At 37.3% G+C, this 13,269-nt stretch overlaps 1 protein-coding gene across 1 annotated transcript; it reads left to right on the forward strand.

Annotated features, from left to right (window-relative positions):
* The first annotated feature begins 12,212 nt into the window (after positions 1 to 12,212).
* Positions 12,213 to 12,752, forward strand: LOC149789073 (uncharacterized). The gene has a single exon (XM_089973582.1). It carries the CDS (start codon positions 12,213 to 12,215, stop codon positions 12,750 to 12,752), a length of 540 nt encoding a protein of 179 aa, XP_089829708.1.
* Positions 12,753 to 13,269: the final 517 nt, after the last annotated feature.

The following is a 13,269-nucleotide window of genomic DNA, read 5'->3' on the forward strand; positions in this document are numbered from 1 at the left end:
TTTTGCTGTTCTATTTATATTGCAAAAGTTTTGTTGGTGGACATTTTTTAGAACAAAGGTTTGTAATTTTTTTGGCACAAAATGGAATTCTCATTCCTGATTTAAATGTCTTTTGTTGTAAAAGATGACCTTAGTCCTAAAACATGACTTAAGTGGTAAAATAGTTCTAAATGATTCATACTGAATCATAGTAAAACTTTAACACTCATATTTAGGAATTGTTTTTAGTAATGTTTATGCAGGTTTGTGAATTCCTCATTTACAAATCTGTTGATTACTGTAATAGAACATTCAAGAGATGCATCTGTTAAGGTCTAACACTTGTAATGGGCATCTCCACAGCATTTTTTCATATTTTACAAATAAATATTTTAACAGATTTTATGCCCACAGTCCTTTTTCAACTAGAGCCATTCAAATGTACCCAAATCTAACTGAATTTGGAGTATATGGGAAAGAAAAGTGCTATTTTGGATCAAATAGAAACAATTCCAGCTCATTGATTGTTCATCCATCTGTGTGACATTAGCACTTGGGTTAAGGATTTTGTGTTTCGATCATTTGCTCCAATGTTATTGATTATAGTTACCTGAGTTGTTATTTAGACCTGTCAGTTTAAACATTTAGTCCATGTTCCATATAAAACATAGTTATCATGCAACATTACATTCTGCTCTTAGGCTTCCTTTAGAAAAACAAAAATTATTGAGGTTTACAAATGGTGTAACATTACCTATGGATATTGAACAAATTGCAAGATAATCAGTCAAGTTTTCTTTCAGCCATTTCATATTTGACTACCTAATAGTACATTACCATTTTCCTTAGAAAATTGTTATTCAGTAACTAGTGTAACTTAATATTATGGAATCTCTGAAGGAGATAAAGACCACAGTACAACCTAAAAACAATACCTAAATACCACAGTACAACCTAAAGACAATACCTAAAGACAGTAGTACAACCTAAAGCATTTACAAAGTCAGTGGAACCATTTGCCGTTCAAAAATCTAAGCTGCCTCTATCACCATTTTTATGGCAATATAAGTCTGTGAGTAGATGACAAGTTCTACATTGTGTGAGATGTGCCCATGGGGACAGACAAAGTTGTATGTAACATACACTTTGGTGCAACACTGATAAACATCACAACCAACTAACAATTGCATTTATTTTTACTGCAAAACAAAACAAAATTAACAATAATTAAGTTAAAAAATCAATCACCAGTATTGTTTGAAATAAAAGGATATAAATATTTCAGCTAGATAGACTGGAATGGAAACAGTTGTAGTGCAGATTATTATAGGAGCAGATATTTGCTTACCAGTCAGTGTTTTTGGTTCAACAGTAGTAGGGTTTGCAAAGGTCTCTAGGAATTTGTTTACAGTAATACCTGCCATTAGTAAATTAAACAGCATTGACATGATAATGATAGCAATGAATGCAACCATAAGGAGTTAATTCTACTTTATAACAAGGTCAACAGAGTGAAAGAGATACAAAAACTATATTCGGAAAATATAATAAAGAAAGCCTAAATAGGAATGGAAGAAATTGAAAGAAAAAGATCTGCAACGCTTTGGAACCAGTTAAAGTTTGGCAAAGTTAACCACAAAGGACACAAATGAATGCATTATCTGATGCTATTGCATTGCTTTTCTTTTCTGAGAATATTCCAAGTCCAGAACTGAAAAGAACATGGTCCCAATCTGACTGTACTCACATCCAACATGGGGAATGTCAGCCGTTTTGGTTGTAAATATACACGTTGCACCTGTGCAATATTGCTCATTTAAATTTACACTTGTTTTTGATCTTTTAACTTGTTTTTGGCAGTAAAGCTACTTTTCTGCATAGACCGAGTGTTCGGCTTGTCTGTCCTTAATTCAGTTGAAAGATGTGTTTTTTGTGAATATTGGGGTATTTTTGTGACTTTTTTTTAGCAGCTCATGCTTCACTAAATTGTATCCTGATTCATTGTTCAGATGCTAAGGAAAGTATTGTCTACCCTTTTATGATTTCAGATTTTTGTTTTGCAGGAATGTTTATATTTGATAGCTTCTAATGTTGCAAGTGATTACAGGAAGGCCTATCGATGGCACTCTTAGCGGAGCTTCTTCATTTCTGCGGAGATGCCGCCTGACGCATCTCTTGAGGCGCAGACACTTCAGAGGCCCCATCCCCTTCGTGGCGTCAATAAATTTGAGGGATCAACAGCACAGGTACCCTGTCAGCCAGGAAACATGCCCAAAACTGCCCATCCCAACCACCCTATGATGCCTTCTCCAGAGTTCTTCAAGCAGGTGCAACCTCGGCAATCTTCTAAGTGGACACAATTCAAAGCTTACACTCGTCCGTCGTTCTCTAGACGAGGTGGTTGTATAGGCCATGGGAGGTCTTCGGACACCTCCCGATTCCTGAAGGAAGAAGTTGGCTCGAGGAAGTTATATGCTCACCTGCGGTGTCTGTTCAGCATCCCGGTAGGAGTTCGTCTAGCACCTTTGTCTGGTGTTTCATGGGCAATGTTGTGGTCTATTCCACCATAAATTACGGATATCAGCATCATTTCCAGGAACATCCTCCCCTTTCATAGACACACATCTTTCACCAGTACAAACTGGCTCAATTTAAGAGAAGAGGCTCACACCTTTCTATGGATGATCGCAGTCAAGAGGGTGGAAAATGACCAGGCTCCGGCTTTCTATTTCTGGATCATTCTGTTGTCAGAAAAGGCTGAAATGTTTGGCTCATAATCGAGCTTAACTCCTTAAATACATTTCTTTGAAAAGAACACTTCAATACAGAGAATACCATCTTTTTCAGGAATGCCATGTATTTTGAGCTTCATGTGCTGCTATTTCGCTCATTAATGTTAACATGGGAGGAATCTATTATGTGTTCTTTGGGTATTGTCAAAAACTCCTTGCAACTTGGCAGTGTCCATTAATCTTTTCGATGCATACCTTCACACCTCTATCTTCCCTCAACAAAATAAATGCATCAGATTTTGTCTCCACCAGAATTTTATTTTCTTCTCCCATATTCTAGCTCTTCCAATGGCCTCTTCTCTGCCGAAGTTGATGGGGGTAGTTGCATCCCACTTGAAGTAAACTGTGATTCCCATCCTACAGTATTTCGACGACTGACTGATGCACGATGTCTTAAGAGTTTCTTTTCTGAATGACCTGTCCCTTTGTTGGTAAACAGTGATCAGTCTCGGTCTAGTGCCAAACATAGATACCGTGTATGTGGGGATGAATTTCATCACCAGCCTAAGGAGGGTTCGTGTTCCTCCTGATAGAATTGGCCAAATCACGCTGCTCATAACGGCTCTTCTGGTCAAGACCTCGTTACCAGCTCTCCTTTGCGTGTCTCACCCGGGGACTACTAACTCAGCTACAGGCTTGGATCTTCTAGCGAGATTTTACTTGAACCCTTTTTACTTCCTGCTTCTAGCAAACTGGAGACCGCACAAGGACCTTCAATCAGCTCGAATCCTTCTGTGATGGGAGTTAAAATGAGACCGGATTCCCAAGTTACAGTCACTATATCTGACAGACTGACGCAACAAATTTGGGTTATGGTGCTCACTTGGAGCCAGATGTAGTTCTTCAGAGGTTTTGATAACGGGAAACTGCAACCTTTCATGCAGGCAATATCTCTAGCTTTTCAAGGGTATGTCAACTTCATACAGCACCATTGAATTATGGTCGCCTCAGACAACACACTACTAGTAGAAAACCTCAGGGTTCAGGGACATATACGCTATCCTCTTTGTTTTTACTTTTAAAACCTCCTTCAATCAGCGGCCTTGAAATAGACCACAAAGTTTACCATTCTCCAATCAAGAGGAATATCCTAGTGGAGAATATTTCTAGAGTGTCATGTGGTCCTTACAGAATATTCATTGACTCGGTTGGTATCGGCGTCCTTTTTACAGCTGCAGGGAAATCTTTAGTGGAAATGTTTGCCGCGAGACAAAACAACAAACTCTCTTTTGATATATCTTCATTACCATATGAAAGGGTATGGGCAGTGAACGTCTGCATACGCCTTTGAAAAGATTCACAAAGTCAGTATCTCTACTGTTAGGTTTGCCCTTGTAGTCCCCATTCCCACTGGTTTCAAAAGTCGCGACATACTCGACCAGATGGTAGATAAACAGAAGAGTGCCATAAAGAGGGACCAGTTGTTTTGGATCAAGAGGACACTCCTTCACAATAGCCTATAGATTTTCCACCTTCACGTTTGACTCATCTCGAGCGATCAATCTGCTAGGACCAGTTTTAGAGCAAGGTTGCCAGCTGCATCCCCCATGCTAGGAGACAATCCAATTCCAGGCTTACGATGCAAAGTGGAGAATATTTTGGTGTAGTGGAAAACGCGTATGGTTATCGGTGCAATAGAGAATTTGTTGATCCTAAACGCAATTTCATATTTTCTTCTGATCCTTATCGACGAAAGATAATACATTCGATGTCCACTATTAGGGTTTAAGACAGCCTTATATTCAAACACAAGTTCTGTAGGGTTCCGCCATTTGGTCAGACACTCGTCTTTTTGTTGTATCACGTGTTTTGAGCTTAAGAGGCAGATATCTCGCTCGTTATTGTTCATAAGGGAGGACGCTATGATATGTTCTTTTGATACCCCATATAAACCTTTCAGCAAGCCTTCTTTCGAGAACTTTACTTTTAAGGCTTTTTTCCAGTTCTCCAATATCCTTAGCGAGGAGAAGGAACGAGAGCCTTTCCTTGTCAATTGAAAAGAGTTGCTTACGGTTCAACAATAATTATTTTTATTCGGTTTCTCTTCTTTGCCGACCAGGTCTTCTGGTTAAGAATCAGCTCCCTTTGGTAGCTCAACCGCTTATCGAAATTCAGAGTCTCATTTATATAAGCGTATCTTCATAAATCTAAAAGGTTCTGATATTTGGCCTGCCTCAGTTTCCAAGCGGATTATCTTCACTATCTTGAGAGCTCAGCAGAGACCAGAAGGGACCGTTCTTTCATGAGATTAGGGCCACCCCTACATTTTTGTCATGTTTAAATCACTCATCTTTAGATGATGTTATGACAGCCAACTTCAGGTTGTCTCGCACTACCATCTCCTGTTACCTTCTTTGGCGCATGAAAGCAAACGCATTTGTTCCTTGGGCCCGATAATGATTGCACAACATATGGCCCAACCTTCGTTAGGTTAAGCAGATCAATTTTCAGTACAAGATTGTGTTGAGGATACCAACCTCCCGTGTAACTGATTAATTCAGCAATTCAATATTAGCAGACGATTATTCTGCTAATTAATTTTTCTCTTTTGATTGAGGGATTGGAGTTGGGGTGGACTTATTTTTATTATGCAATGCGGCTGCTATTGCAAAGATTCCTTCCTTCCGCCAAGCTTTGTCGTCCTGTACTCTGGGTGTATGTAAAAAAAAGTAGTTTTCTTTATGGTGTTTGTGACCAAGAAGTCAGACTGGGATAATGTTCTTTCCCATACTGGTCCACCAAAACGGAGCAAAAATGTGTCCAATAGAATATTGACACTAATTTTGTTCGAATAGATACCACTATGAAAATTCGTTGGTCAACGTCCGACACAAAAATATATTATAAGCAGAGGAGGAAACATTATTATATAGACTTACAGTTGTATAAAATTAAAGTTTTTGTTTGTTCTAAATTTAAGCTTTCTATCTCAACAAGAGAGGGGGTGGGTGGACGGACGATGCTAAAGGATGTACGCAGGATTACGTAAGCCTTGGATCAATACCTGCCTACACCTCCTGCAGCAAACCTTGGTTTTAATTTCAAACTTGACCCAAGACATACAAGATATAGCGCAATGACGGTCAGATCAGACTCTCAACTTAAAATTATATCATGTCGAAAACAAAGAGAAACACGTAAATACACTTAAAGGAATTGAACTCAGGATAAGTCACTGTTACTAAGGTAATGCAAGGTTATATTTGGAGAAAAAAATTTTTAGTGCAAATAATAACATTTGCAATACACCGGATCTCTGCAGGCACACAATCCTTAGAGTAATTTCATAAGTGATACAGGCAGTAACAGCTGCATTTGCAAAACCGTTTCTAAGTTCTCTGGTTTAAACTTGTAAAATATAGCAACGTTTGCGACAAGGGGAGTGTCGAAGAACATTGTCTGCAGCAAGGTCCTAAATCCAAGATGATACACATTTCTTGAATAGCATTGCTTTGTGGAGACTGCAACTTGGCATGACTTTAAATATCATTCGTTAACATTTTCATTACATCACCTTATTTGTTTTTCTACTCGTAATAAAAATGTTTGTCATTTTAAAATTTCTAACTTTTAAATCCCCAGTAAAATTGTTTTGCTAATTTTATGTTTTAAAATTTAACAGTACTAAATCAATCTCAAACAAGCATTCTTCTGACAAATGAAAGATTTGTATTTTATTTGAAGAAGAAGAAAAAATATTTCAGCAGCACAGATTTACACTTGTTCTTTTCCTAGAATTCTCCATTAGTTTCCCAGTCATCATTTTAAATAAAATCTTTCTCATAGTCATTTGGTATCTCGAAAAGACATTTTTCTACCTGCAAATATTGTTCATCAGTGCCTGATCCCATTTGTTTCACCAATACGTACTGACTTATGGGATATCTCTAGAAATGATTAAATATGCACAATACTTTACTTTGACGTTGCAGCCATGGTACTTAATTTTTCCATCTTTATTTTTGATTTGCTTCATCATTTCTCTGTCGTATCATGCTAATTCCACCTTGTAACCCACCTTTAATCATTTTCAACATATCATAGCCTGATAAAAGTTCAAGTTCTACACCTTGAGTTAAAGGTATAACAACACAGTCATGTGAGCACATATATTAATTTTAATTAAAACATGAATCGTTGTTCTAAAGCTTAACGCTAAGCAGTTTTAGCAAAGTGAGTTTATTACTAATTGTTGAGTAATCTGCTTCTTAATTGTCATCACAAAACTTCCAGATGAAAATTATCAAGATTGATATGGAGTTTTGAAATGGCAGCCATGCACTAAACTAGGTCATGAAGTGTGCAAATTTAGGTCTAATAATTACTAGTGTTCAGTTGGTACAATTTTATTTTTCAATTATGCGGCGTTTTCATCGTCACGTCATAGCCAGATCAGACCTCTTGGCCTCGTCTGAAAATGTTCGCATAACACTGATTATGTCGAAACAATGGTCTTGCAAGGACGATTGATTTTACAATTTTAGTCATAATCACAACATTATACCATAATCCATCTGCAAAGTTTATAAAACCTGTTAACATTCCAAAGTCTAACGTGCCTTATTGCTAGATATCAGTGAGTAAAAAGACACCAAGTGCACCGCCATCGGCTGGCTGTCCCTTTGTGAGAAAGTCTCCTTTATACCCTATATTACCAAAGGACACTCGTCTTATTTTCAGTTTGCAAATATTAAAGGGATTAAACATGATTTGTTATGTAAATCGATTACTAGAGGAAACAAAACAAAAAATAAATTATAAAATACCAAGCATCATACCAAGTTATGAATTTTGTAGAAACCAAGCGCGACTACAAAATTACAGTGCAGCAGCAACATGATAAGGCGCTGCAGGGATAGTTACAGATGCAGTTGTTCTTCTGTTTTAATTGAGCTTGCTGCAACGGTACTAACATCTCTTGCAAAAACAAAACCTTTTTTAAACTTCTGACATTAGTAAGTTTAAAAGTATTAATGGCATGATATGCAAAACAACACTTTGCTATTAAACCAATCATCAACGAGTGCAGCATGCAAAATGAGACCCCGAAAAAGCAGTCAAGAAGAACATAAATAAGGAAAGCGAAGACGTAGAGATTTTTTTATTACAACAGCATCAAGCGGACGAGAAGAAATAGGCAGAGAAAGATATTAAGGACACAATGGATACACATTCAGAAGTTAAAGTTTGAATCTGGACTGTTTAAACAGTTTATTTACGCAAAGAATGATACTTCAACTGATACCGTGAGAAAGAAATTTATCTCAATAAAACATAAATAGTGTATTATCCATTTCTTTACACAAGCACATTTAGTTACTGGGTTTTACAATGCTTCTGTTGAGTTCAAATCAATATCTTCCACTACATAAACGAAAAAAATAAATAAGGAATGATTTATTCTCTAATGAGTTTTGATTACAAACTTAAAATTTACCACACAAACGTCAGTGGGAGTGGCTACAAAATAATGAATTCATAAAAGTATGCATGCTAAATGTTTAGAGCACAAATGAAAGGTCGAAATCACCACAAATGAATAGTTCTACATTGTTTATCATCAATAGCTGTGCCGAATTGTTCCAATGTCATAGTATTGTACTCGTTTCTAATAAATCTAATACTTCTTGTAGATTTTCGAAACACACAATGTTACCCATTTTACCTTGAACAAATCAATCAGCTAAAAAAATTAATTTGGTATAGCACGTCCTTATTACGTATGAAATATTCTTTATTAGCCTTCTCCTGTTAAAATGTTTCTAATGGAGGAATTATTTCATACAGTGTTAATGGTCATTACAAGCAATATAGCGACTACTACTACTATTCCACAGACTTTGGAATCTTACAACAACGAAGCCCTTTGATTGGCAAATACGATCTGAATTTGACAAAACATTTATTTTAGATCAGAATTACTCGCACGAATCAATATTGTTCATTCCCTTCTCTACTATTAAGGATACAGGACTTTAGAGTTCTCAAGATACGTTCTCCAAAGATTTACAATTTTCACCATGTTCCAGTAACATCAGAGTTTATATACTGTTTAAGATTTTAATGATATTACTTGCATTTAATTTCTTTAATATATCGTAATAATCGATACGATAACATACATATATACGACAAAAGTTTCAGTTTATTTTTGGTGCCGCTACATAATTCATGCAAACATGTGCTAATTATCTGCCTACGAAATGAAGTTGTGAATACAACATTTTTTTTTCTGCCCTTTTTTTTTAAAACTTGGAAAAGTTTAAGTTTATTATCGTTCGAGACTGCTGGTGAGGTTCGTTATACAGTAATCGGAGCACCACCATCCTATTAATTTTAGAGAATCGGTGGTCCTAATCTGCTACATTGGGTACTTCAACCTTGACTTTATATCTGAGACGTGTACATTGTTTCTGTATAAAAGTCAGCAGTCTATTGAAATCATTCACTCTGTGATATACAGCTTGTGACCCAGACCCAATTGTCTTTTTTTTTTTTTTTTGCCTTCTGCATTTGACCTGCAAGGACGTGTATATTTCAAGCAGACGTAATGACAGTTATAGCCATTGTCAAAACATTTCCTTCGCCGACAAACTTTCAGTTGCAGGGATAAACATATTCCTGGTGATATTTATATGGATCCCTAGCAAGTTATCTGACTTGCTGGCGAAATTGATCTGAAATGGAAATAACAATTGAATTCACAATAAATCCATTAATTAGCAGTGCAGGCCGAATTATAGTGCAATATTTTCCACCTCTTTCATTAGGAAAAAGTTTCCAAAAAAATATGTTCCTCCTGAGGATCATTTTAATGTTGTAGCCCTCCAAACTGTAATATTTTGACATCAGCTGATTATGACGGAGGAATCCTTATTGCTATTGGCTTTGTTAGATCATGTCACGTGCAAATACACGTAAACAAACATAGTACTCATTTATTTTTCTCTCAACTGTATCTTAAATAAGAGACATAACAATCACATGTTTAGATTGAATTCAAAATTTTCAGCTTCAATTTCGAAAAGTAAAACAAGAAATGGAAATTTCTGTACATTTTATTAATATCTAGGTTTCGCTCTATAGTACCACTAGTTAATAACATTCTAATACATTTTCACCAAGTGCCACTCGTTTCCAAAAGGTAAGAAAGAGAAAATAAGAAAAGAAGGTAAACAAGAATGAAAATGTGTACAGAAAAATAAAATCATTAAGTGAAACATGCTTCACCAATATTTCGACCAAATAACAGAAATCCTCCTCCATTGGTGCCATATTGCGTTATTAGTGTATGGGTCACTAGTCAACTGTACACCGTTTCCTTGAGCCGAACTGTATTACTATCATATTGAGTAAATTAAGGTTATTATAAGCAAGCATGCCTTCTTCATGCATCACTGTATATCATGTCTGCTACAAACGTGGATTTCCAGACGCTATAGGATACTGACCCAGTGAAACTCAATAAACTAGTTTTGTAACAAAAGGGGCCGCAATTAATTTGAAGATCATGACCAAATAGACATTCGTGCTAAAACGTGGGCAAATTGGATTAAAATGGGTGTCATGTCCATTAAAGAGAGAGAGAGAAAGAGAGAGTTTACATTATTGAAGGGGCTAACTAGATGGCAATCACCATTTAGAGCACAGCAGCTATGAACTAAAAAATGCAGCAAGATCGAATGCTCGTAATTCATCGCAGACATTGTGCCTCGGGGTTAGTTTTCAGTATGGTTGTGATCAATCAGTATTTGCTCCCATCTTGGACACTTCACACCATTGTCAAAATATGGCTAAAAATACAAGGTACGATGAATCAGAGAACACGGAGTACGAGACCTATGCAATATCACAGAAACCCACGGAGTACGAGACCTATGCAATATCACAGAACACAACAGAATATGAGACATATGCAATATCATGGAACACCATGGATTACGAAGCTTATGCCATACAGAAAAAAAACGTAGTTCGAGGCCTATGTAATATCACCTGTATCAACTTTAAATGCATATTCAGTTGGCTACGATTCTAAATTGTATGGCAGACAATTCACACTGGGCACACAGAGTTACATGACGTCATCCAGATGGAGTCAATGTACAGTGCATTCCCTTAACTTAATATGGAGTATGCTGGTCAATAAGCTGGTTAGTGGTGTGGAAGTCAAATCCAATAACAGACCGCAGGTATTGGATCCATTGAATCCAATCCTGCAGTCAGTCACAATAACAGACTACCTATGATACTCAAAGAGCTGTAAGCATAATAGCCAATCGATCTGCTGGATAGTGATATAGTACTCAATGACAGCGTGGCAACGAAGTATCATGATCGACCAGTTAAATTCATAAACAAGTAAGAAACTTCATATTTCATGTAACATAGGCCGGAGGTTTTCAAATAGGTAATGGAATTAGGATTTATATAGAAGTATTAAAACTAATAGACCTGAGGAAAAAGGTGAGGAAGAGGCGATAAGACTGAAGGAGCAGACATGAAGATTAACAGCAGGATTAAGAATAGCTTCAAGAAACTGAAGGAAAGCTGTATAGTGAACCAGTGTATGGAAGGCGAGAAAAGCATGAACCAGAATTAAACGAAAAGGACATACAAATTGGTGAAAGACCTGACAATAGAGAAACAGGGAAGATCCAACATGATCCAGGACAAGACTAGAAAGAGTCCACAAAAGATCAAAAGATCCTAAACTCATGGACAAAACACTATTCAGAGCTTTAAAACCAGGAGAATTATGGATACCAAGATGTACTTAACCTTCCCCTGACCAAACCAGAAATTGATCACCCGATCCTCAGGGTAGAAGTAGAGGCTGCAGTAAACTCACTAATGAAAGGGAAGTCAGGGAAGACAAGATACCAGCAGAACTTGTTCAAGCAGGAGGAACTTCCATGATATAAGTCCTCACAACAGTCTGCAACCAAATTTGGCAAGCAGGAGAATGGCCCACCCCAGGACCAAGCCTTTCATCACTTTTCCAAAGAAAGGAGACCTACAGCTGTGCCAGAAAAACCGAACAGTTACCCAAGTAAGGTTATGCCTCAGATCATCCTCATCAGAATGAAATTTCATTCATAGCATTCATTGTTGAAGAACAGGCAAGTTTCAGAGCTGGACGTATAACAGATCCTCAGTCTTAGAATCTACTCTGAAAAATATCTGCAGCATCAATAGTATCGCTATCATGTCTTCATTGACATCAAGAAGGATTTCAAAAGGTGTGTGTCCTAATGGTCCACCATGCGGATATACAACATAAACGCAAAACTAATTAGCACCATATAAGACTTGTATGACAAGGGGATTAGTGCATTTCTCGTCAATGACAACACAGGAGATTGGTTAAGGGCCACAGTCTGAGTCAGATAGGGAGGCCTTCTCTCATTCACACTCTTTAACATCTACCTGGAAAGGACCATGTCCGATGCATTGAAAGAGCATGACTGCAGTGCTAGTGTTGGAGGGAGAACAATCACCAACCTGAGTTTCGATGAAGATATCGATAGTTTAGCAGGAGATGAACAAGAAAAGGAAACCTTAGTAAACCGTCTCAAACAATCATACAAAAGGTATAAGATGGAGATCAGCTCTGACAAGACCAAGCAAATGACAAACAACATAAGTAGCATCCAAAGGGTAATAAGAGTGAATGGACAAAAGCTGGGCACAGTGACAAGCTTCAAGTGTCTAGGTGCAATAACCTCTGATAAAGGTTCAGAACCTGAGGTTCTTTCCAGGATTGAGCAGACAACAAGTGCACTGGCTTGGCTGAACCCTGTTTGGAAGGACAGAAACATTAGGCTTGAGTCTAAGATCAAGTTTATGCGCTTCCTCCTCATGTTCTTAATCCTGTATGCATGTGAGACATTGACCCTGGCATCAGAGAAGAATCCATGTTTTAGAGATGAGATGTTATCGAAGGATCATGAAAATCCCATACTTCGACCACGTCTATAATAAAGAAGTGCGCATTAGAATCAAAGGTGCAATGGGACCATAGGAAGAGATCAGATAACCACCGTAAAGAAACAGAAACTAAGATTGGAATTTTCAGTCTCACGCACATCTGGCCTGTCAAAGAAAATCCTACAGTGCACAGTGAGGGGAAAGAGAAAACAAGGCAGAAGAGATGACAAGATTACATCAAAGAATGGATTGGTATGGACGTTGCAAAATCTCAAACAGCCATGGAGAACGGGGCAAAATGGAGAGCTATTGACGCAAAGTTATCAGTTGCGCCCCTATCATCAGCCATGTTACGAAGAAATACAAAAAAAATAATGAAAACAAAAGCACAAGATGCTATGGAAACAGTGGTAACACATGTTCTTAAGAAGTTGGTCAAAATTTTAGCAGATTATAAAGAACTAACGAAAGAGACCTTGGATCAAATCAAAGATTCCTAAAAGACAAATAAAAGCTTCGGCTCAGTACAAGACTTAAATAACTCACATATATAATCCTAGTCATGATA

Source organism: Sinohyriopsis cumingii, chromosome 11 (assembly GCF_028554795.1).
Source record: "Sinohyriopsis cumingii isolate HCF-2022 chromosome 11, ASM2855479v2, whole genome shotgun sequence".
Lineage (NCBI taxonomy): Eukaryota > Metazoa > Mollusca > Bivalvia > Unionida > Unionidae > Sinohyriopsis > Sinohyriopsis cumingii.